At 41.0% G+C, this 26,191-nt stretch overlaps 1 protein-coding gene across 3 annotated transcripts in view; it reads right to left on the bottom strand.

The window, feature by feature from the left end:
- Window positions 1-1,639: 1,639 nt before the first annotated feature.
- Window positions 1,640-26,191, bottom strand: part of LOC120308737 (phosphatase and actin regulator 3-like) — a 60,149-nt gene continuing 35,597 nt past the window's right edge. Inside the window, exons 7-9 of one of the 3 annotated variants that reach the window (XM_039345197.1) lie at window positions 21,672-21,825; window positions 8,386-8,497; window positions 1,640-1,650 (exon numbers count right to left, since the gene is read on the bottom strand). In XM_039345197.1, coding sequence (XP_039201131.1) covers window positions 8,461-8,497; window positions 21,672-21,825 — 191 coding nt within the window. In that variant the 3' untranslated portion in view covers window positions 1,640-1,650; window positions 8,386-8,460. Of the gene's footprint in view, window positions 1,651-8,385; window positions 8,498-19,619; window positions 19,932-21,671; window positions 21,826-26,191 lie in introns of those variants that run through there. The other 2 variants (XM_039345198.1, XM_039345196.1) reach the window with 2 other exon arrangements.

The following is a 26,191-nucleotide window of genomic DNA, read 5'->3' as shown; positions in this document are numbered from 1 at the left end:
TCTATGTTTTAGCCTCCAGTCCCCTGATCATCTTAGTTTTAGTCTTCGTTTTGCTCTATGGAGGCTCAAAGTTCCTACAGACTGCAGTAATGATTATGTGAAGGTTCCATTTCTGAAAATAGATATTTTCATACTGACCATGTCTACCAAGACAATCATTTTGCAAACAGCTAGGGTCTCATGGTATCAGGCACGCAGAACCAGTACCTTCGGCTGTGTAGAGTTCAAGCTAGCTACTTTATTGTTCTCTGCCTATAATACAGGAATCTTCTCAGGCTGGCAGCTTTCACCTGGGAAAAACCAGATAAGGCTCAAAGGCATTCGGGTGTGTTTAGGCTAGCTCCCCTCTTGACCCCTCTTCCTAATACATGGCAGCCATTTGCCGAGAATCCTTGCAACTTGCTCTCAAAATTCCAGATGTGCTCCGGAGCTCCAAATAGCTGCCTGCTCCTATAACAAGGAAAAGTTTTGGGAATTTAGTATTTAAAAATGAGATGTCTCTCACACTGTCACCACTCTTCTGTATAACTTTTCCAGGTTGAGGAGCAAGTTGAAAAATCTTTGAGATTGAGGAACAACTGTTTTTTTTTTCTTTATGTAAAGCAGGAATCTTCAAACTTGGCCCTTTTATGACTTGTGGACTTCAACTCCCAGAATTCCTCAGCCAGGCACGCTGGCTGAGGAATTCTGTGAGTTGAAGTCCACAAATCATAAAAGGGCCATGTTTGAAGACCCCTGATGTAAAGGAATAGATCATCCTGATAACAGGTAGTCCTCAGTCACAATTAAACCCAAAAATTTCTGTTGCTAAATGAGATATTTGATAATTTTGCCCCCTTTTACAACCTTTCTTGCCACAGTTGTTAAGTGAATTGCTGCAGTTGTTAAGTTAGTAACATGGTTGTTAAGTGAATCTGTCTTCTCCATTGATTTTGCTGGTCAGAAGGTTGCAAAAGGGGATCACATGATCACATGGGACTCTGCAACTCATAAATGTGAGTCAGTTGCCAAGCGTCCAAATTTTGATCACGTGACCATGGGAATGCTGCAGTGGCTGTAAGTGTGAAAATGGTCACTTTTTTCAGTGTTATTGTAACTTGAACATTCACTAAAGGAATTGTTGTAAATCGAGGACTACATGTATATTCATATTCCATAATTCAAGCCAAGAAAATTTTGGAACTAAAAAAGTAACATTGTAGTTTTTGCCTAACAATCTGTCTTATGACTGGCTTAGAGGTACTAATGATGTTTACAGCATGAGAAGAATCTGTCAATTCTTATTTTTCTGTAAATTCATCTCTTTTTAAATAGAATATTTATATTGCTTCACACTGGGAACTGCAGTACGTCTCAGTATGGGATTAGTTGGCATCCTCCAAGAAAAGAAGGAAAGAAGATCTATTTCAGATGAGCTGGAGGAACAAAAAACCCACTGCATGTGGCTTTCTCTTCCTTCAGAAACAGTGTGATATCTAAAGAACTTCCAAATTCGTTAAAAGGTGTGAAATATTTTTAATCTTTTGAGTCTGAGCCACAATTAGAAAGAGTCTTACTATTAGAGATGGATGAATTCACCAAAGATATCTCCAAAAAACTTCCTTCTTATCATCCAAGTATGCTGGAAACCTTCTCCAGATCGCCAGTCCTCTAACCAAAGGTGAGATGATTAGACAGAAGGACAAAGGATTATAATAAAAAGCCCTATTCCCTCAATAAACTAAACAAATAGTAAACTAAATAATTAATTTAACATAGGCAAGAAAAACCAAATGCACAGGTCTAGTATAGGTGGTACCTTGCTCAATAGCAATAACTGTGAGAGGAATCTTGGAGTCCAAGTGGACAATCCCTTAAATATGAGCCAGCAGAGTGCTGCAGCTGCCAAAAAAGCCAACACAGTGCTGGGCTGCATTAACAGAGGGATAGAATCAAGATCACATGAAGTATTAATACCACTTTACAATGCCTTGGTAAGGCCACACTTGGAATACTGCATCCAGTTTTGGTCACCACGATGTAAAAAAGATGTTGAGACTCTAGAAAGAGCAACAAAAATGACTGGAGGCTAAAACATATAAGGAACGGTTGCTGGAATTGGATATGTCTAGTCTAATGAAGAGAAGGACGAGAGGGGACATGATAGCAGTGTTCTAATATCTCAGGGGCTGCCACAAAGAAGAGGGAGTCAAGCTATTTTCCAAAGTGCCTGAAGACAGGACAAGAAGCAACAAATGGAAACTAACCAAAGAGAGAAGCAACCTAGAACTAAGGAGAAATTTTCTGACAGTTAGAACAATTAATCAGTGGAACAACCTGCCTCCAGAAATTGTGAATACTCCAACACTGGAAGTTTTAAAGAAGATATTGGACAGCTATTTGTCTGAAATGGTATAGGGTTTCCTGCCTGAGCAGGGGGTTGGACTAAATCAAGGCTTTTCAACCAGTGGTACGGGTACCACCTATGGTACATTGGCACCTGGCAGGTGGTACGCGACCATCCTAGAAAAGTGGTAGCAGGGGAGGGGAATGAGCTGAACCGGTGGCAGCACCGCACAAGCCTGAGCGAGAGATGGCTGGAGCTGCAGGGCTGTTAGGGCTCAGCGAAAGCGCCAGGATCAGTGCTTCTTCAGGGCTGTCAGGGCTCAATGGAAGTGTCAGGATCAGCGCCAGGCTCCAGTTGGAGCTCAGCGCTGATCCTGATACTTCTGCTGAGCCCAGAAGAAGCACTGATCAGCTGGAATGTTGCAGCATCTCCAGGGTCTTGTGATTTACATTCAGATGCTTGGCAACTGATTCACATTTATGACGGTCACAGTGTCCCAAGGTCATGTGAAGTGACCAAACCTGCTGCAACCACCCAGCAGATGGGGGGAATAAAAACCAAACTCCCCATCCCAGTTGCCAATCCTCAACAGAAATGCTCACAACAATGAAAACCTCGGACAGGAGGAAGAGCGCCGCCGGGCAGGCAGGCAGGTGTCTTGCTCGGCTGTGGCTTGGGGGGCACTTTTTTCAGTGCCATTGTAATTTCGAGCAGTCACTAAGTGAACTGTTGTAAGTTGAAGACTACCAGTACTTCATCACTTTTTTCCTTTTTTGGGGGGAGGGGTCAAGTTTTTGACACCTTGCTAGGCGACTGGTGATACTCGGATATTGCCATATCCTAAAAGTGGTACAATGGGTGGAAAGGTTGAAAAGCCCTGGACTAGATGACCTCCAAGGTACCTTCCAACTTTATTATTATTATTATGGATCATCACACAGTCAGCCAGATGTTCAGACTGGATTTGGCATTTTGTCTACCTATCAAGTCCTTACCCAGGACCTGGGATAGGCAGATGTGGATGTTTGATGGTATTACAGATATCGTCGCAGGATGGAAGCAGTTCCTAGTAAGGCCGCCTTTTGCAATTGACTAATAGCAAATTTGTCAATGCCAATGGTGTTCAAGTGGTGCTCCAGTTGTTTTGGGATTGCACCCAAGGCACCTATGACTATTGGTACTACCCTTGCTTGCTTTTGCCACAGTCTTTTTAGATATCCTCTTCTTGTTGGACTTGATCTGTAGTAACAGATCATTATTTCTTTGTTTTCAATCACTGTGTATTTGCGACGGGTAAACATCTTTTCTTCCAGTAGTTCTGCAGCTGCTGGCCCTGGTTGCTTAGCCAACAGTCCTGAGTCCTGTAACCCATTTTTCACCAAATATCCAGGAACTCCAATATCTAGCGCGGACCTTGTTAACCCGGGCAACATCCGAGCCGGTATGGCATTCTGTAATTTATGTCTCACCATATTTTTTATGGGAGAGACACTCTTTGTCTGACTCCTCTGATGAGACCTGTCCAGTATGGCATAGCTCTCATCTTCCTCAGAGTACACAAGCCCCACAACCACGTCAAGGTAGTGTCTCACTGGGGGATGATGGTGATGATGATGATGATGATGATGATGATGATGTAAACTAAACTTTGGCAACATTGAACTGCTTTAGTCAGTAAACTTTAGAGTATTCCTTCAACAGTGGTCTTAGTAGTTACTCTTGAGGGGGGTAGTATTCCAACTCTTTTAGGGTATGATTTGAAGGTATTTCTGGTTTCACAGTTCCTAAGCAGTTCCAAAGCAAATAGAAGACCTCATCAAGAGGACTTTTGTGCAGCTTTGCCTTCATTCCTATCTCGGTCAGGATGTCCTGGCAACAGTAATTCATCTACCGATCACCAAACACTTACTCTGTTCTGTGTGAGCCTGCCTTTGGAGATTACTCAGGAGCTACAGCTGGTTCAAAACACAGCATAAAGGCTCTTGATAGAACAACCCCATCAGAGTAGAATTCACCAACCCTGAAACTGCTGGCTGGCTATAAGTATTGGACCCAGTTCAAAATGCTAGGCATCACTTTTAAAGCCCTCTATGGCATTGCACCAGGTTTTATCAGACAACATCTTGTCAAGAAAAATTTTGTCCAACTAGGACAGAGTTTCTCAACCTTGGCAATTTTAAGGCATGTGGACTTCAACTCCCAGAATTCCACAGCCAGCAATGCTGGCTGTGGAATTCTGGGAGTTGAAGTCCACATGCCTTAAAATTGTCAAGGTTGAGAAACACTGAACTAGAACAAATCCCTAATCAGAACCTATTGAGGATCCCCACCACCACTCCGCAAGAGTCTGTGTAACACGGGCCAGATGGCAGGCCTTCTTCGTAGCGGCCTCTGCCTTTTGGAAGACTTCATCCCAAGAGTAAGAACAGTTCCTCTTTTCCCTGAATTGGGGAGGCAAGTTTAAAAAACCATGTTATTCCAGTGGGTATCCAGTCCCTAGCTTATCCTGGTGCCCCTTGAATATTTAATTTTTATTTGTTCTGAATATATGCTAGGGTTTTTAACTGTATATATCGGTTGCTTTCTTCATTTCGTTGTCCAGAGTCTTAGCTGATTGTGGCAGCTTATAAATATGGGAGGGAGGGAGGGGGGCAGAGAGAGAGAGAGGATAGATAGATAGATAGATAGATAGATAGATAGATAGATAGATAGATAGATAGATAGGAAGGAAAGAGAAAAAGAAAAAAGAAAAAAGAAAAAAGAAAGAAAGAAAGAAAGAGAAAGAAAGAAAGAAAGAGAAAGATGATAGTTTGATAGATATGCTTCAAATCTAGGTTGTAACTTGATTTTTTTAAGATTTTGTTTAAATAATGAAAGATGTAGCTCTTGGCTTCATTTTTAAAGTGCTGCAGCAAATTGCTTGACTCTGGCTTAGTAGAGAGTGAATAACAGCAGTGTAATTGCAACTAGAATTTTGGAATATATAAGCATGGTAGTTAATATGTCCACTTACCCTTGCTTTCAGACCACTGAACTAGCTTCATGCCGCCGTGCATGTGTCTGCACTGCTGTGTTCTTTCTACCAACTAAGCCAGCCGTCTCCCCCTCTGAGATGGCCAGTGCAGTGTCATGAAAAGCAGATGCCAGTTGCTCAGGTCCTCAACCCCCTTTCTTCTCCCGTTGCATTTGCATGTCACTTTTGAGTTCCACAACTGTAGGAAAACATCTGTTCTGCAGTCCCAAACTGCCTTTGCAAGGAGTGTTTCTCAAAGGAAAAGGACTGATTGCTAATCAACCTCCATACCAGGCTTCATGGCACTGTCAGGACACAAGAATGTGATGCTGATCTCAGATTGGAGATTTCACTCTGTTGCACTCAGAAGGAAGTAAAACTTCAAGCTACAGTCAGGAAAGAATGTAGCTTCCTTCCCTTCTGTTTTAATATGGTGCCACTAATACAAGAAACTTCCCTATGGACGCAAGCCAAGGCAAGAAAAGAAAAATCTTAAGGAGTTAAGATGTTTGCTATTGCCTGCAATGGCTTTTTTGAATTCTTCGAAATAAGGGAAGACTGATGCTAGGAGTTTTAAAACCTATGTATTCTTTGGAGATACAATGTGTGAGTTAAATATTTAATAAGCTGCAGGGAGCATCTCTGCAAAGCTTTTTCAATTAGTCTCCAACACTTTGAGCGGGCAAGCCAGGCGTGGGAGACCCCAACATAGCTGTCTTCTTCCCTTGGTGAACCACAGCTAAAATATTCATATTTGCAAATGTAGCCAAATTTAGCTTTGTGCTCTAATGAACAAATTAAAAGATCATTTCCCCCCTGTGGCTTTGTTCTTTACCCATTACAGATGAGCTGTGCAGCCGGCTTCTTCCACTCGCCAAACAATAAGGACAGAGCAACTTAATGTTGCTATGTGATGGGGGGGGGGGAGTCACTGAGGAAATGTTAAATTGGAGAAGTGTGATTTGTTTTCCTCCCCTCCTTCAAGCAGACAGAAATAATCCATGTAAAACACTTGCTTTAGCGTGCAAATTACAGGCAGATATAGTAGGGTTGCATTTTTAATTTCTTCTTTTTTCTGCTAGTGGCAAGTGACCGTGATGGGGTGGCTTTTCTGGAGCAGATGGACGTTTACAAGCAAACAGCACACCAAGCATAACAGAGAATATGTGCACCTCTAATTTCTAGACTGTACAGGTAGTCCTCATTCGTTTAGTGACAGTTCAAAGTTACAACAGCACTGAAAAAAAGTGAATTATGACGGCTTTTCACATTACATCATCCCCATGGTCATGTGATCAAAATACGGCCGCGAGGCAACTGACAGTTGCAGTATCCCAGGGTTACATAATCACCTTTTGCGACTTTCTGACCAGCAAAGTCAATGGGAAAGCAAGATTCACTTAACAACCATGATACAAACTTAACAAATGCAGTGATTCACTTAACAATGGAGGCCAGGACGTCATAAAATGGGGCAAAGTTCACTTCACAGCTGTCTTGCTTAGCCACAGAAATCTTGGGCTCCATTCTGGTTATAAATCGAGAACTACCTGTATATTTCTCCTTCAGAACAGAACAGAATAGAGTTGGAAGGGACCTTGGAGGTCTTCTAGTCCAACCCCATGCTCAGGTAGGAAATCCTATGCTGTTTCAGACCTTGCTAATGTACTGAAGTCGATCCCTGAGATTTTTCTTCCAATTTTTAGCACAGTGATTTAGAGAGAGTTCCAGAATTCTTAAAACAAGTTTGAAGGTTATAGGTAGGTAGGTAGGTAGGTAGGTAGGTAGGTAGGTAGGTAGGTAGGTAGGTATGGGTGTTGCCATGGATTTTCCACTTTTAGTATGGTATGAGCCTTAGGGCAACACTATACATTAGTTACAGAGGTCCAGAAAGAACTAATTTACAACTGGTCCTCACACTTATGACCTTTGCAGCTCCTCACAGTCGCTTGATTAAAATCAATATATCTAGAACTAAGGAGAAACTTCCTGACAGTTAGAACAACTAACCAGTGGAACAACCTGCCTCCAGAAGCTGTGAATGCTCCAACACTGGAAGTTTTTAAGAAGAGACTGGACAGCCATTTGTATGAAAAGGTACAGGGTTTCCTGCCTGAGCAGGGGGTTGGACTAGAAGACTTCCAAGGTCCTTCCAACTCTACTACTACTACTACTGCCACTACTACTACTACTACTACTACTACTACTAATAATAATAATAATAATAATAATAATAATAATAATAATAATAATAATAATGTTAGAAGGGACCTTGTTGGTCATCAAGTCCAACCCCCTCCTCAGGCAGGTAACCCTATATCATTTTGGACAAATGGCTGTCCAGTCTCTTCTTAAAAACTTCCAGTGTTGGAGCATTCACTGCTTCTGGAGGCAGGTGGTTCCACTGGTTAATTGTTCTTACTGTCAGGAAGTTTCTCCTTAGTTCTAGGTTGCTTCTCTCCTTGATTAGTTTCCATCCATTGCTTCTTGTCCTGCCTTCAGGTGCTTTGGAGAATAGCTTGACTCCCTCTTCTTTGTGGCAGCCCCTGAGATATTGGAACACTGCTATCATGTCCCCCCTTGTCCTTCTCTTTGTTAAACTAGACATACCCAATTCCAGCAACCGTTCCTTATATGCTTTACCCTCCAGTTCCCTAATCATCTTTGTTGCTCTTCTCTGTACTCTTTCTAGAGTCTCAGTATCTTTTTTACATCGTGGTGACCAAAACTGGATGCAGTATTCCAAGTATGGCCTTACCAAGGCATTATAAAGTGGTATTAACACTTCATGTGATCTTGATTCTATCCCTCTGTTAATGCAGCCTAGCACTCTGTTGGCCTTTTTGGCAGCTGCAGCACACTGCTGGCTCATATTTAGCTGATTGTCCACTAGGACTCCAAGGTCCCTCTCACAGTTACTACTATTGAGCAAGGTACCCCCTATACTATACCTGTTTATTATTACTATTATTATTATTGATCATCGCACAATCAGCCAGATGTTCAGACTGGATTTGGCATTTTTGTCTACCTATCGAGTCCTTACCAAGGACCTGGGATGATGATGATGATGATGATGATGATTAAAATTCAGGTGCTTGGCAACCGCATTGTCCTGCGGTTATGTGGTCACCATATGCAATCTTCCCAGCCGGCACCTAACAACAGTCAAAGGGAGAAGCCAGATTTCCTTAGTGACCACATGTAAAACCAGGCACAATTCATTTAACTCATTTAGCTTTGCTTAGCACTGGAAATTCTGGACACAGATGTGGTCGTAAGTTGAGGACTGCCTGTCTATAGCTCTGACTAAGAGAAATGAGAGGGCTATTTTGGGAAGAGGCGAAGAACCACAGAAAGGAAACTGGAACAGTGAGGCAAGGACATGAAATGTCTGCCACCCCACTTACTGAAAAAGTAGATGCAAAATTATACAAGGCTGTACCGAAAAATTCCAGTTTTAACAATGGGTATATAAATGCACGCTGCTGTAACAAATACAAAAGCAGTAGGTAGTGTATGTCATTGCTAAGTGCTCAAGTGTTTTCCGTGTATGTTTACACAAATGACTTATTGCTTTAAGCTGCAACCCTCCACACCGAGAAGCTGACACACGATAGCAGAAGATCTTAAGAACCAAGAACTAATAGGGAAAAAAAGGTTGTATGTTAAAGCTTCATCATAGAAGCAAAACCTCTACTTACTCTTTTTATATAGATTATTTTTAAAAATCCTTTCTTAATGTAAAATACAAACACAAGTAGTCCTTGACTTACAAAAGTTCATTTAGCGATCATTCAAACTTACAATTGAAAAAAGTGACGTGTGACTGTTTTTTCACGCTTTCGACTGTAGCAGCGTCCCCACAGTCACGTGATCAGAATTCAGATGCTTGGCAACTGACTCGTATTTATGACGGTTGCCTGTGATCCCCTTTGGTGACCTTCTGACCAGTGGAGAAGCCAGATTCACTTAAGAACCATGTTACTCACCTAAGAACTGCAGTGATTCACTTAACAACCGTGACCAGAAAGGTCATAAAACGGGGCAAAACTCACTTAACCACTGTTTTGCTTAGCAACAGAAACTTTGTGGTCGTATGTTGAGGACATCCTAGGGTCAAGCGTAAACTGTACCTTTGCCAAGCTTGATGACTTCATAGGGATAGAAAGAATGGGCTGTTAAATCAGGTCAATGTTTTCTTTAGTCCAGCATCATGTAACACAATGGTCAAACAGTTGTGTTTATGAAGCTGACTAGCATAGACCAGATGAACTTCGTTCACTATAACTCTTCAGCACCCAATATTAGGTGCCTGAAACTTAGGAAGTAAGAGGTAGCACAAATGTCTTCGAGTGCCACATTTTAAAAAAAATATGATTCTGCACCGAAATATTGTCTCAGGATCCAAACAACTGAAATCAATAGCTTTATTTGTACTTTATTTTTTTTTTCATTCTCTCTCCAGAGCCTACTTTGGAAATGCTAATTTGAAGTTTCTAATTATTATTATTATTATTAATACTAATAATGATGATGTTGGAAGGGATCTTGGAGGTCATCTAGTCCAACCCCCTGCTTGGGCAGGAAACCCTATACCATTACAGACAAATGGCTGTCCAGTCTCTTCTTAAAAATTTCCAGTGTTGGAGCATTCACCACTTCTGGAGGCAGGTTGTTCCACTGGTTAATTGTTTTCACTGTCAGGAAGTTTCTCCTTAGTTCTAGGTTGCTTCTCTCCTTGATGAGTTTCCATCCATTGCTTGTTGTCCTGCCTTCAGGCGCTTTGGAGAATAACTCGATTCCCTCTTCTTTGGGGCAGCCCCGGAGACATTGGAACACTGCTATCATGTCACCCCTGGTCCTTCTCTTCATTAAACTAGACATACCCAATTCCAGCAGCCATTCCTTATATGTTTTAGCCTCCAGGCCCTGATCCTCTTTGTTGCTCTTCTCTGTACTGTTTCGAGAGTCTCAACATCTTTTTTACATCGTGGTGACCAAAACTGGGTGCAATATTCCAAGTGTGGCCTTACCAGGGCATTAAATTAACGAAGGATTTACCTTTCTGGTATTCCTGTGAAGCAGGTCATTTTTGCAGTTACTACTAGCAAAGGTTAAAGATGGCAACTGAATGAGCTTAGCAAATTGCGTCCCATCTGCACTCCAGGGCTGGCTATTTGCTTTTCAGCTCAGGAATTTATGATTTGCTTGAGCAACAGGGTAGAAAAAGAGCAGAGAGTGTTGTGCGGCTTTCTGAATATCTCTGCTTCTATTATGTTTGTTTCTTAGTTTGCCAGATTTCTATCCTACCACAGTCTAAACCAGGGGTTCTCAACCTTGGCAACTTTAAGACTTGTGGACTTCAACTCCCAGAATTCCTCAGCCAGGCATGCTGGCTGAGGAATTCTGGGAGTTGAAGTCCACAAGTCTTAAAGTTGCCAAGGTTGAGAACCCCTGGTTTAAACAGTCTAATTTAAAAGTGGTGTACAACAGTACAATAAAACATCCACACTGTACAAGTCATTACAACATTAAAAGTAGTTTTACAGTGGCATCAGTATAGTAACAGCCATAGAATAAATTCAAAATAAATATTGGGGCTATTACAGGGACTCCTCAACGTACGACCACAATTGAGCCCAAAATTTCTGTTGCTAAATGAGACAGTTGTTAAGTGATTTTTGCCCCATTTTATGACCTTTCATGCTACAGTTCTTAAGTGACTCACTGCAGTTGTTAAGTTAGTAGCACAATTGTTAAGTGAATCTGGCTTTACTTGAAGAAAATCACATTACCCCCAGACACGGCAACTGTCATAAATATGAGTCAGTTGCCAAATGCCTGAATTTTGATCATGTGACCATGGGGATGCCACAACTGTCTGAAAAATGGTCATAAGTCAATTTTTTCAGTGCTGTTGTAACTTCGAATTTCACCAAAAGAACTGCTGTAAGTCGAGGACTCTTTTCAACCAATCATTATGAAGTTGTATTCATCAAACTACAAAAGGTCTCTAGATAAGCTTCATTCCATTTTATGGAAGGCCTTGAACATGCTTATAATTCCCCAAAGTCAAGAAATCAGAAGACAGACTATAAACATGTAAGGATGACTGTATGCAATAGGAGACTTATATGCCGCTTCACAGTGCTTTACAGCCCTCTCTAAGTGCTTTACAGAGCATCTTGCCCCCAACAAGCTGGGTCCTCGTTTTACTGACTCCGGGAGGATGGAAAGCTGAATCAACCTTGAGCCGGTGAGACTCGAACTGCCGAACTGCTGGCAACCGGCAGTCAGCAGAAGTAGCCTGCAATACTACATCTTAACCACTGCACCACCACAGCTCCTACTCTGCAAGTAGTGCTTGCGGTGATATCATAGATACAATAGCTATGGATGTGAATATATGTGCGTTTTTCTATATAGATTCTGAGTGCTTTAAATAGGCCAATTGGTGCAATAAGGAGAATGGATCTGAAAATTAATTTACCAAAAGGCAGTTTGTTAGGGAAAATGAAGTGGGAAAAATGAAAATTATATATAAATGGCAAATAACAAGAACATGTGATTGAATTTTCATAACTTTATAGAACACTAACCAGAATGCGTGGAAGTTTTTTTTAATATATAGAAATGACAGGTGGGGAAGGACAAACATAAGAATAAATTGAATACAATGTCTTCATCAGAATTCTTTTCCGGGATAGCTCTAAATCTTAAAACAACATTCCTTCTCTCTCAATTTCAATTTTGTTGTTGTTAGTTGCGAAGTCGTGTCTGACCCATCACGCTGTCGTGGAAGCAAGGAAGCCTCACAAGAATAGAAAGGCATGAAGCGATATAATGAACGCCTTTAATTTCTTTGCCTTATTTTTTGCTGCTGTTAGTATGCTTTATGTAATATTATTTACTCTGAAAGAGAATTGTAGAGTGTGTGTGTGTATGTATGTAAATATACAAAAAAGCAAAGATAATGAAGAGAAGGACGAGGGGAGACATGATAGCAGTGTTCCAATATCTCAGGGGCTGCCACAAAGAAGAGGGAGTCAAGCTATTCTCCAAAGCACCTGAAGGTAGGAGAAGAAGCAACGGATGGAAACTAACCAAAGAGAGAAGCAACCTAGAACTAAGGAGAAACTTCCTGACAGTTAGAACAATTAACCAGTGGAACAATCTGCCTCCAGAAGCGGTGAATGCTCCAACACTGGAAGTTTTTAAGAAGAGACTGGACAGTATTATTATTATAATGATTATGATTATAATGATGATGATGATGATAATGATTATCATCATGGGAAACCAAAGGCAAATACTTCATTGTTCTGAATGCAGGTTCCACAGTCCATGAAATGAAAATTTAATGTGTCATGTTGCTTTTGCTATTCAAGATCTCACAAGGAGAAGTGAATAGGTAGTCCTCAATTTACAACAGTTTCTTTAGTGATTCTTCAATGTTACAATGGCATTGAAAAAAATGACTTATGACCATTTTTCACACTTACGACTGTTGCAGCATCCCCATGGTCATGTGATCAAAATTCAGATTCTTTGTTATTGGTTCATATTTATGAGGATCGCAGTGCCCCGGGTCATGCAATCACCTTTTGAGACCTTTTGACAAGCAAAGTCAATGGGGAAGCCAGATTCATTTAACAAACATAAGGTGACCAACCGTCCTCCTTTAGGGAGGACGGTCCTCCTTTTGTGAATTCTGTCCTCCCTTGAAAAGTGTCCTATATGTCCTACTTTTCGATATTTGAAGACTAATCTACAGGGCTTTTTTTTTCTCATAGAACGCTCAGAATGGCGTTCCAGCACCTTTCTTTGATGTTTTCTTTTCAACTTTTGCATGAGCTGTGCTACTCCCCCTATTGGTGTTTGAAAGCTAATAGGAATTGCTGCTGCACGTGCCAAAACACTTGGCCGGCAAACTTTGCACATGTAAGTTGTCTGCAGCGAAGGCGAATTGGCAGGAACTTTGCACTCCTCCCTGCTACCCAACTACACCATCTCCTAATTAGTCCCGAAGATACCTGGAGGAGACTGGAATAGCGACGCCACAGTAACTTTCTCTTGATCTTCTGCCCTGCTAAACAATAATGGCTGCGGGCGCAAGAGGCAGGGGCGGCAGGGCTGCTGCGGGCGAGAGTGTGAGGGGCGGCAGTGGCTGGCTCCCCCCATGCTGTGGGAGCCGCAGGGCCTGCTCTACACAGAGCTATGCAGGATGGGCAATGGTGCTGGCAGGGTGGCTGCAGGCGGGGTGTGTTAATGGCGGGCTGCCCCCAGGGCCAGAGCCAGCGCAGCTGGTGCTTTGGGAGCTGCGGGGTTCACTCTATACGGCAGGGCAGAAGTGCTGGCAGGGCGGCTGCGGGCGGGGGTGCAGCATGTAAGCATAATTACAATATAAAATATTATTGTTACAAATGTTTTTTTTATTATGCATTTATCATATTATAGTGTATTTTGTATTATTATTGCAATGAATAAAATGTTTCTTTTATTTACGATATTTTTTTCTTCAATTTATTTGTGTCCTCCTTTTCCTTGTAATAAAGTTGGTCACCTTACAAACATAACTTAACAATTGCAGTGATTCACTTAACAACTGTGACAAGAAATGTCGTAAAAGGGAGCAAAATTCACTTAACAAATTTCACTTAGCAACAAAAATTTGGGGCTCCGTCGGGGTCAAAAGTTGAGGACTGCCTGTATCTTTTGGCCTTACAAAGTTTTATGCCTTGTATGTCCCCTTGTACCTGTGCTTCCTGTTTAATATTTGTGTTCACAAAACACACTGAAGAGCAAACATTTCACAACATTCTAGCTTAATGGGTTGTGAAAAGGCACCGCAAGTAGCATAAAACTGAGTTCATTGACTAAACTAGGATTAAGGATATTGTGTTATTTGAACATAGCGTTCACATGTGAACTGACATGCTGCTCATTTTGAGGCCAAGGAGTTAACCAAACACTGACTTGGGAAGCCTACTCAGTTTGGGAAATCTTATCAGTCATAATTCCATCTTAGTCCCTGGTAGGAAAAGCTTCCATTCACTGATTCTAAAATAAATATGAGCGCACTGAAGAAATTGAAGCATGTTAAAATTAAATCAGCACCACAGATGGTGTTGCAGATGGCTACATGACAAGTTTAGAAGCCATGTGTTATTTTTTTGGGACCAGGTTAACCCAACAATTAATGGAAAAATTACAGTTCATTAAAACTGATTAAACTATTCACAATTATACACAAAGTTTCTATCAACTGAACAACTCGAGTCAAGTCATTGTCAAAGATGAATGCAATTATTGTTTTGAGTGTATCTCTCCTATTTAGATCCCACACACCTGTGTTGTGTATAGCTTCCATAATGTGGTGAGCCTTGGCAATGATCATGCTTGCTGAGAATGCGGTTCAACTCAACACATTGAAAGGAATCAGATTACATGGAAAGATGATCATATTCTCAAAGACTCCTAAACCTTGTGGGGACCACAGTGGGTTGTATTCAGCCAAAAAATTAAATACACTGCATAATAATTTGGTTCAATGTTTGAATCAAGAATTTATATCCTTGTCTAGATCTGGGATCACTGACAACCTGCCAGTGTTTGTTGTACAGACCTCCCTAAAAAATGATTGCTGGAATTGAGTATGTCTAGTTTAATGAAGAGAAGGATGAGGGGTGACATGATAGCAGTGTTCCAATATCTCAGGGGCTGCCACAAAGAAGAGGGAATCAAGCTATTCTCAAAAGCACCTGAAGGCAGGACAAGAAATAACAGGTGGAAACTAATCAAGGAGAGAAGCAGCCTAGAACTAAGGAGAAACTTCCTGACAGTAAAAACAATTAACCAGTGGAACAACCTGCCTCCAGAAGCTGTGAATGCTCCAACACTGGAAGTTTTTAAGAAGAGACTGGACAGCCACTTGTCCGAAATGGTATAGAGCAGGGGTGTCAAACTGCCGGCCCACGGGCCAGATGCGTCATCCGGAAGCCGCACCCACCCCATTGCCAGCAATGGCAAAACTGTCCTGATACATTGTGTGATGTCATGTGACGTCGCGAGTTTGACATGTCTGGTATAGAGTTTCCTGCCTGAGCAGGGAGTTGGAGCAGATGACCTCCAGGTCCCTTCCAACTTTTATTATTATTATTATTATTATTATTATTATTATTATTATTAATCATTGCACAGTCAGCCAGATGTTCAGACTGGATTTGGCATTTTGTCTACCTATTGAGTCCTTCCCAAGGACCTGGGATAGGCAGATGTGAATGTTTGATGTTATTACAGATATCGTCGCAGGATGGAAGCAGTTCCTAGTAAGGCCGCCTTTTGCAATTGACTAATAGCGAATTTCTCAATGCCAATGGTGTTCAAGTGGTGCTCCAGTTGTTTTGGGATTGCACCCAAGGAGCCTATGACTATTGGTACTACCCTTGCTTGCTTTTGCCACAGTCTTTCTATTTCTATTTGTAGGTCTTTGTATTTTGTTATCTTCTCCAGTTCTTTCTCGTCTATTCTGCTGTCTCCAGGCACTGCCACGTCCACTATCCAGACTTTTTTGTCTTTCTTATCGACAATTGTTAAGTCTGGGGTGTTATGTTGCAGGTGCTTGTCTGTTTGAATTCTGAAGTCCCAGAGCAGTTTAATTTTATCATTTTCTATGACTTTCTCTATTTATGATCCCACCAGTTTTTGCTTACAGGCAAATGATATTTTTTGCAGATCTTCCAATGCACCATTATTGCTACTTTGTCATGCCGCTACTTGTAGTCAGTCTGTGCAATCTTCTTGCAACAGCTTACCAGGTGGTCCGCTGTTTTTTCAGCTTCTTTGCATAGGCGGCACTTACTGTCTGTTATTATTATTATTATTATTATTATTATTATTATTATTATTATTATTATTATTATTATTATTATTATGGAGCCTAAAACATGGGTCTTTTTGACATTTTGGGAGCACATATGTAGAATTAGGGGCAAAAAACCCCCAAGCCTTGCAGATGCATCCATTTTCTCCTTCCAGTTCTTAGACCTTCTCTTAAAATTGCTATTGGCCCTCAACACATCTGATTTACAAACTAAGTTTTGATTCTTTTTCTCATACACAACTCTCCTCAGTTCTGAGGCACATTTTTTTCCCTCTAAGAATCCATGATATAGAAGAGAATATTTGTAGCTCAGGTTTGAATTGTGGGATCCTTGATATTGTTGAGCTTAGTGGTTTTCTTGCAGATGTTTCATTAATGAACTATTAACTGATGATGTTGCCTAGTTGGATTGTAAAACGTGTATAAGAAAACCACCAAGCTCAGAGAGCAGCAAGGATCCCACAATCCATGCTTTGTTTGCAATTGCTCTAATTTCTTTGAGTGCTGCTAATTCCCTTTCCTCAACAGGTGCATCCAGAAAAAGGTAGCGACAAATTACACCTCCGCGTTAAATACATCCACGTGTATTTTTTTGCGGTGGGGGGGTGAATGACAAAACTTGTGCAGGTAGTCCCCAACTTATGATCATAATTGGGACCAGGAAAGTTATCATTAAGCAGTGCAATTGTTAAGTGAAGCATCACGTAACCATACCCGATTGTATGATTTTGCTAAGTGACACATTAAGTTATCATGATTGGTGATCTTCCCTGCTGGCTCTCCCATTGATTTTGCTTGTTGGAAGCTGGCTGGGAAGTTTGACAATAAGAATCACATGACTCAGGATGCTGCACCCGTCGCAAATACAAGTCAGTTGCCAACACTATCATGTTACTTTGGGGATGCTGCAATGCTTCTAAGTCACCTTTTTCAGCCCTATCACAACTCTGAAGAGTCACTAAAGAAATAGTTGTAAGTGGAAGGTCACCTGTGATTATGACATGCATTCCCTCCCTTTTATGCTTTCACCCTGCTTTCAAGTACTTAATAGGTGGGCTTGCATAAGTTCACAACACATATTTTCTCATTCTGATAAAATCTTTGCTTCCTACTGATAGCAGTAAATACAGCTGCATTCCCTCCAAAGATTTTCCAACTCTAAACAGCAAAATATTTGTGGATTAATATTTTCAGCTGTGCTTTCTTTTTAAATGACATATCCTGTACAGGACCTGAATGAGGCCAAGCAGATGGCAAAAGAGGATTGCTATAGAGCGGAAGAGATCCTGCTATAGGAACTGAAATTGAGGATTAAAAACAATTGTCCTACAAAACACTCCACAGCATCAGATTTGCTTAAAGTGTGCTCTGTGTGGATTAAAAAATAAATAAAATATTATTAATAAGTGCTAAACTTATGTCGATAGAAAAGTATCCATTTAGCATGTCTTAAAGGTTGGTTCAAAAAAACCTAATGGGAGTATTACAGTTAAGATTTCAAGCCAAAATGTGGGTCATAAAATCTAGAAAAATGTTTTCCATTACCAACATGAGACACAACATCACTGCGATGAGGTATTTGGAAACATTAAAGAAAGCGACATATAAAAAAGGGTGAAAAGTTGAAGGGTTAAAAAAAAACTGGGGATTGTAATTTTTGCTGGAGTTGGGATTTATATTATTTATAATTTGAAATGCACAAGAATAAACTCCCTTTACATTTACATATTACATTTTAAAATAATTTTCAGTGCAGTGGCATTAAATATTATTGCACATGGTAATTTCACAGCAGACAGTGACAGATATCTGGTAAATCAGGGGTGTCAAACTCAATTTCATTGAGGGCCGCATCAGCCTTGCGGTTGCCCTTGGGGGGGTGGGGGTGTCTGGCCAGGGTGGGTGCAGCCTACTGGGTGGGCATGGATGGAGTGGGTGTGGCCTACTGGGTGGGTGTGGCCAGCTCTACATCATTCGCCTCAAGGGTGCCTGTGGGGGCCTGGGCGGGAGTGGGACAGATCTGAGGGTCTCTGGCAGAAAGGGGTGGGACCAGGGCAGAGCCTATCAAGCTGGATATGTGAAGTAGGCGAGGGCCATTTGCTGGCCACTTCCAGGCGATGGTGCATTTCTTCATTCCTCACAAAGGGTTACACCTCCCCAGCATGCACCCAGGGGATGGGGCCGACGTGGCAGGGGCTGGTTCCTCGCTATTTCCAGATGGCCTTGTGGAGCTAAAACTGAATGCATTTCAGCATAGATGGCCACCACAAAATTGTACATTGGCTCCCGGCTGGCCTGGGCCAGGGCCAAGGCAGCGGGGGCCGTTCTCTCACTGTTTCCAGGACGGCCTTGCGGGCCACATGAAACCACTTCGCAAGCTGCATCCGGCTCCTGGGCCTTGTGTTTGACATGAGTGTGGTAAATGATTTCTTTAAAACTCAGTTGGATGAACATTTGTACCAAGGGCTGATGCCTTGCACTTTCTCTATGGAGATTCTCCGTCATCCAGGTCATAGTTGTCTCAAAGATGCTTTACCATCCAGTCTAAACTATCAGAATCTATCCTTCCATCCCCCCATCATCCTGTCACAACTGATGAGGCTTCTTGGATTAGAAGCAGAACTTCTTCTTCCTCCTCAAAAAATATTGCAATGGCCTTTTTGAATAAAGTACCTTGCACTTTATACAAGACAATAAATAGATTTCACCCTGAAGCAGGCAGATTAAAATTAACCCTCATAGTTAGGGATACAGACATCTTAGAGCAGTGGTTCTCAACCTTTTTAATGCCGCGACCCCCAACCAGTCATAAGTCAAGGACTACTTAACCAGTCTTAAGTTGAGGACTACTCAACTGGTGCAGCATCGTTTGCAGAATGGGACTTTTGGCGGGCTCAGCAGGGCAGAGACAGCCTGGACAACTCCTATTGGCTTTTGAAAGCCAATAGAATTAGACTCTATTCAAGAGAGTCTATTCTATTGGCTTTCAAAAGCCAATAGAATAAAAGGGAGTAGCATAGCTAAGGAAAAGGGGAAAAAAATGGCGGACTGCATTGTTTGGCGACCCCCGTGAAATGATCATTCAGCCCCAGATGGAGTCCCAACCCACAGGTGAGAACCACTGTCTTAGAGAAAGGACACACTTCACTTTTATCCTTGTGCCTTTCACCCTGCAGGCATAGCTTTAAAAACAAATATTGTCCATTTTGTTTTAGTATCTTGGGGATTTCTTGAAAAAATAAATTAGACTGTTTTCATAACACTAGTCATTCAAACTACGGTGTATTGTGACTGTGTAAATTGCCTGCTTCTTTCTTTTTCACATTTTCACTTTTAAAGTGCTAAAAAAGAGAATGATGGATGTCTACATTCGCTTATGCACGGTTTTTTGAATTGCAATTTTGTGCTAACAAGAAATGACAGATGAACACACCAAACATTATGCAATTGAATACAATGGCTATTTATTGCCCATTTAAATCCATTGCTACACATGTATTACTCAGTATCTCTGTTATCTTTTATGGCACTCCATCACTGGAGGTTTTCAAGAAAAAATTGGACATCCATTTGACTGGGATGGTGTAAGGTCTCCTGCCTTGGGTAGGGGGTTGGACTCGAACAGCGGTCCCCAGCCTCCAGTCCATAGACCAGAATCAGGCCACGGTATTCCAGAAACCAGTCTGCACAAACAAGTGAAACCCCATCTGCAGGATGCAGGCAGCATGTTAAACAACACTCCTTCTGGTACACGGAAAAACATCTGTCCACAGAATCGGTTCCTGGTGCCCAAAAGGTTGGGGGCCACTGGACTAGATGATCTTCAAGGTCCCTTCCAGCCTTATGATTCTATTTTCTACCTCTCTCATCCTGTTACTATGGTTTAAGTGTGCTTCTCACCCAGGCCCAATGAGTTAACAAATTGAAAACGTCTTTTGCCCATGAATGCATTTTCATTCAGTCTGCCCCAAAGCTATGTTTTCCCCAAGCTTTGTTATTCATATTGCATAATTTTGTTTTAGCACCAAGGTTTCTACAAACCAAACTATTGTGCTGTACAAGAAATGACAGTACAATGCTGTGTCAGTGAAGTGCATCTAATGTATCAGAAGCCAGAACACCGAACAAATCTAGAATTAAAGTTGACTTTCGTTACTGAAAGAATTATATGTGATCAATTGAAGTAATAGTGCTGAAGATCTGTAACTGCTGATTTCCCCTGGTCAGCTCCATTTCTGGAAGTTATTCCTATAGTCTCACTTTAATAAAATTTAATAAAGATCCAGTTAACAGAGATCCAATCTCACCTTGCTTCCCATAGCGTTTCAAGAATCTCTAATGGAACGTGTTTATTTTACATCTTGTGGTTTCTGAATTTTTTCAAGTACAGATTCAGCACATTTTGTGTCTAGCATTTTTAGTTAAAAAATTTTCCTTAAATGCACATTTGTATGCATTTCAGCTAATTATATTTGTCCTTTTTTTTGCAAAAAAATAGCCCCTAAATTTATTATGTTTTTTTAAAAACAGGCAACAATTTTATAATATACGCAACCTTTGTACTTTTTATTTAAAAACCATAACTTCATTGCTAAATCCAGGGATGTATAAAAACCAGTGGATATGGTTCAAAAAGAATAAATTAATGGTGTTTATTTCACAATGGAAAACAAATGGATTTTTCTTTTCACAATGCCTTTTTCCAAAATTCATCTAAGCTTCAAACCTTCCAATAGATACTGATCAACCCCAAGGACAGGCTACTTACGTCTGCAACAGCTGGGAATCACATTTCCCAATTCACATGGTCAACCCTTTTACATATTTCCAATAAGAAATTTAAATTTCAGAAATCCAAAATGTTTTTGGATTTTTACTACATTTACTACTAACGTTTTTATTTTTACTACAGTTCAATTCTCTCCATCTTGATGAATCTACCACACAACAGGACACCAGGATACTGAAGTTGGGGAAACCGTTGATGTTCAGTTTTATTTGTGGAGAATTTAGTAACTTCTTTGTTCTAAAACAGTGTTTCTCAACCTTGACAATTTTAAGGCATGTGGACTTCAACTCCCAGAATTCCACAGCCAGCATTGCTGGCTGTGGAATTCTGGGAGTTGAAGTCCACATGCTTTAAAATTGTCAAGGTTGAGAAACACTGTTGTAAAATAAAGGTCTCCAAACTTGGCAATTTTAAAATTTGTGGACCAACTCCCAGAATTCCCCAGCTAGACGTACTGTCTGGGGAATTCTGGGAATTAAAGTCCAGAAGTCTTAAAGTGGCTGAGTTTGAAGACTCCTATCAAATGATGAGCAGCTTTGTCCCTCTCTCTCTGGAGCCCCAATATCTGAATTACCGAGAAAGTTTATGATCAAAACAGCAGATCTAGTCTCTCAGCAGCCCCACTTCCCACCTGTGGCCTTATTGCAACTAGACTTACTTGGATAACTTCATTTCTATTTGTTGCCGGATCTCCTGCCTCTCTTCGTCAGTCCTTCTTGGAAAAATGTTCCTATCTTCCAACTCCTGTTTGCTTGGCCTGTTCCGCAGTTTCACTGCCAGAAGTTCTTTCTTGCATTTTCTTGGCAACGTACCTGGAGCGTGCAATGAAAGACAATGGGAGCACGTTAAGGAGATGAGTCCTAAAATAGCAAAGTTATCTTGTGAATAATAAATATAAGATGTGGCTACTAGAAATATCTTCTGCCAATGGGTCTATATAAGAAGAGCTGAAGGAGAAACAGATAGTCCTCAACTTATGAGGTGGGATCAGAGGTTCCATTGCTAAGCAAGGCAGATGTTCAGTTGCACCTGGTTTTACAATCTTTTTTGCCATGGTTGCTAAGTGAGCCGCTAGAGTTATTAAGTGAATCATGTGGTCGTTGAGCAAATTTGGCTTCCTCCATTTGTCAGAAGCCAACTTGGAAGTCACAAATGGCAATCAAGCCTTGTAAATATGTCCTGGTTGACAAAATTCAATGCCTGAATTTTGATTATGTTAAGGTAGGGATGGTTGCAAGTATGACAACAGGTCATAAATCTTTTTTTTTTCATTGCCCCTGTAATTTCAAATGTTGTTAAATAAATGATTGTAAGTCGAGGGCTACTCGTATTAATGCCAGGAATGCAGATCAGAAGCCTCAATGATTCAGTGAATCTCTGTACTTGGCCTACTATACTTCAAATCAGGTTCCACTTTCTCAGGAAGAATTCTTCTACATAAAAATCTAAAGAACTTTTTTTTTGTTTTTAACTTTGAATCACTCTCAACTCAGGTGATATCTTTAAAATTCGTCTTCTGAACGTTCCTGAATTATTTTCAAGTTAATAGCTCTTCTTTTTTGACAGCAACCCCATGCGCCCTTATCATAGAATAGGTCCTACATTTCACAACACATGAAAGCATTGGATGAGCTTAGAGCAATTTCCGTAAGTGGTTTTTGGTTGTATATTTAATTATTCATCTAATTTTTCCTTCACTCTGATATGTGAATTTCTGTTGTTGAGAAATGATGGAATCATTTCATGATACATCCCAGCCAAGATGATTTAATTCCAGAACAAAGGGATTATGGATTATCAAAAGTATTAGGATAAGAAAGAGAATGTCTGGTTTAGTGTCAAAGAGGAAATTTTGATGGCTGAAGGTGGGCTCCATTTTAGATTTTTCCCAACACAAGTACAACTTTTTCACCATGATCGGACAGACGCCCATAGGGTCATATCCATATTATTACCAGGTTATTGAGCACTGAGTTCATTTCAAGGGAAACTTGTGGAAGGAAGGATGGATGAATTTGCTGGGAAAAAAGGGATTGGAAATAAACCTGGGATGGGAGGGCCAGGGGTAAAAGAAATTTTGTGACTTGCTCCAAGAATTTTGTATTAATTCCAGTTACCATCACTATAATAGTAATAATACCAGTAGTATGATAATTAACAACACAAGAGGGATGACATGATAGCAGTCTTCCAATATCTCAGGTTATTACTATTATTAAGCTATTCTCCAAAGCACATGAATGCAGGACAAGAAGCAACAGGTGGAAACTAATCAAGGAGAGAAGCAACCGAGAACTAAGGAGAAATTTTCTGACAGTTACAACAATTAATCAGTGGAACAACCTGCATCCAGAAGCGGTGAATGCTCCAACACTGGAAGTTTTTAAGAAGAGACTGGACAGCCACTTGTCTGAAATGGTATAGGGTTTCCTGCCTAAGCAGGGGGTTGGAATAGAAGACCTCCAAGGTCCCTTCCAACTTTATTATTATTATTCCAATATCTCAGGGGCTGCCATAAAGAAGAGGGAATTAAGCTATTTTCCAAAGCACCTGAAGGCAGGACAAGAAGCAACGGGTGGAAACTAATCAAGGAGAGAAGCAACTAGAACTAAGGAGAAACTTCCTGACAGTGAGAACAATTAATCAGTGGAACAGCTTGCCTCCAGAAGCAGTAAGTGCTCCAACACTGGAAGTTTTTAAGAAGAGACTGGACAGCCATTTGTCCGAAATGGTGTAGGGTTTCCTGCCTGAGCAGGGGGTTGGACTAGATGACCTCCAAGGTCCCTTCCAACTTTACTACTATTACTATTAAGAGGGCCAAGTCATTCTGTTTTAGATATAGAGAGACACAGACAAACACACAAACACTGAAAAAAGAAATACACTGGAAAAAAATCTTTCCAGATGGATTCATGGGAATCCCACATCTTTACATCACTCATTTAAAAGGCCAACTGAGCTTTCTCACCTCTTGTTCAATGCACCTAACGCCACCCAGCGCCCAAAAGTAAAAAATATCCCTCCTACTGAAAACACAGCAGAATACAGATAATCCTTGATTTATGACAACAATTGAGCCCCAAATCTCTGTTGTTAAGTGAGACATTTGTTAAGTGAGTTTTGCTCCATTTTATGACTTTTCTTGCCACAGTTGTGGCAAGCAAACCACTGCAGTTGTTAAGTTAGTAATACGGTTGTTAAGTAAATGTGGTTTCCGCATTGACTTTACTTGTCAGAAAGTTGCAAAGTTGATCACATGACCCCGGGACTTGGCAACCGTCATAACTGTGAGTCAGTTGCCCAGCACCCGAATTTTAATCACATGATCATGGGGATGCTGCAAAGATCTTAACTATGAGAAACAATCATAAGTCACATTTTTCAGTGCCATTGTAACTTTGAACAGTCATTCAATGAACTGTTGTAAGTTGAGGACTACCTCTAATAGAATTACAGAGTCTTCTAGTCCAGCCCCCTTCTCAAGCAGGAGACACTATACCGTTTTGGACAAGTGGATGTCCAGTCGCCACTTAAAAACCTCCAGTGATGGAGCACCCAAAACCATTCCACTGTTTGACTGTTCTCATTGTTAGGATGTTCCTCCTTAATTCCAGGTTGCTTCTCTCCTTGATTAGTTTCCATCTATTGTTTCTTGCTTTGCCTTCTGGTGCTTTGGAGAATAGATTGCCCCCCCCTTCTTTGTGGTGACCTCTCAAATCCTGAAACACTGCTGTCATGTCACCCCTAGTCCTTCTTTTAATTAAAGTAGACATACCCGAATCCTGCAACCATTAAATAATATAATTGCAGCAAAATATGTCAGCTGCAATCCAAGATACTAGGGAGATATCATTATTTCCTTTGTGACCTCTGTGGCTTAACAATGAAAGCCTGGTGTCAACTCTGCAAATGAACCTGATTGCAGCCATTTCCCCCCTTATTTGCAGTTGCCACCTTGGAATGGAGGGGGGTGGGTTATCCAGGTGCTTCTCTAGTCATAGCAATCAGCTGTCCCATGGGAACCAAGGTCATCTGTTGCTCCTGTGATCAGAGACTGGCTTTGTATAAGAAAGTTTGCCAAATGCAGTTATTGGAGAATGTAGTCAATTGCATAGTTTGGAGGAGTAAGTGGGAAATTTATACTTTGTAACTGGGGAATTGTTACTGGGAATTCAGACTTGGTTTCAGCTTTGACCGTGCTGATACCTTGTAACTAATAAACATGCTCTTTGAGGAATTTGCAAGTCTCTGAGTTCTGCTTTATTTGTCTCTGTTGGTCAAAACCATGACACTTGGGCCTCTTTCAATTCAAGGGGGATGGATTTGGATCTCTTAGAAGGACTCTAAACTGATGATAAACATTTAACTCCACTCTCCAGCTCTGTCTGTCCTTCTCATGTACTGCCCTTCTCAAGTACTGATTACTCTTTCCAGAGGTCAACACTGCTGTGCAATTTTTGAAATTAGGCTGAAGTTTACATATGCTCCTCTGTCTGCAAACTTTCTTCTTTTCAAATGTAACTGAACCAGAAAGCAAAAACAAACAACCAAGAAAGGGGGAAAAAAAGAAAACAAAAAGAACAAGTAAGCAGCAGGTACTGTTAGATAATTGTCCAAACAGAGTGAACATTAATGGGTGAGAAAAATGGGAAAAGAGAAGAGAACTTGGAAGGGAATTTTGGTCATTGTCCTTTCAAGACTGAATGAAGCATCCATATGAAGTATCAAAAATATGGGTTAGACCACATCACCACCAGATGGATTCGTAGCTGGCTGACTAGCTGTACTCAGCATGTGGTCCTCCATGGAACTGCATCTACATGGAAGGAAGTGTGTAGTGGGGTGCCCCAGGTCTCTGTTCTAGGCCCAGTGCTCTTCAACATCTTCATCGATGATTTGGATGAGGTGATAGATGGGGAACTCATTTAAATAGCCAACACTCCAGAAGATAGGGTTAAGATACAGAAGGATCTTCACAGACTTGAACATTGGGCACCATCTAACAAAATGAAATTCAATTGTGAAAAAAGTAAGGTTCTACATTTAGGCAAGAAGAACTAAATGCACAAGTATAATATAGGTGGTACCTTGCTCAACAGTAGTAACTGTGAGATGGATCTCGGAGTCCTAGCAGACAATAATTTAAATATGAGCTAGCAGTGTACTGCAGCTACCAAA

This window comes from Crotalus tigris, unplaced genomic scaffold, assembly GCF_016545835.1.
Source record: "Crotalus tigris isolate CLP2741 ecotype Arizona unplaced genomic scaffold, ASM1654583v1 scf7180000017946.1269602, whole genome shotgun sequence".
Lineage (NCBI taxonomy): Eukaryota > Metazoa > Chordata > Lepidosauria > Squamata > Viperidae > Crotalus > Crotalus tigris.
The sequence above is the reverse complement of the archived record's forward strand: the minus strand, read 5'-3'. Positions and strand labels throughout refer to the sequence as shown.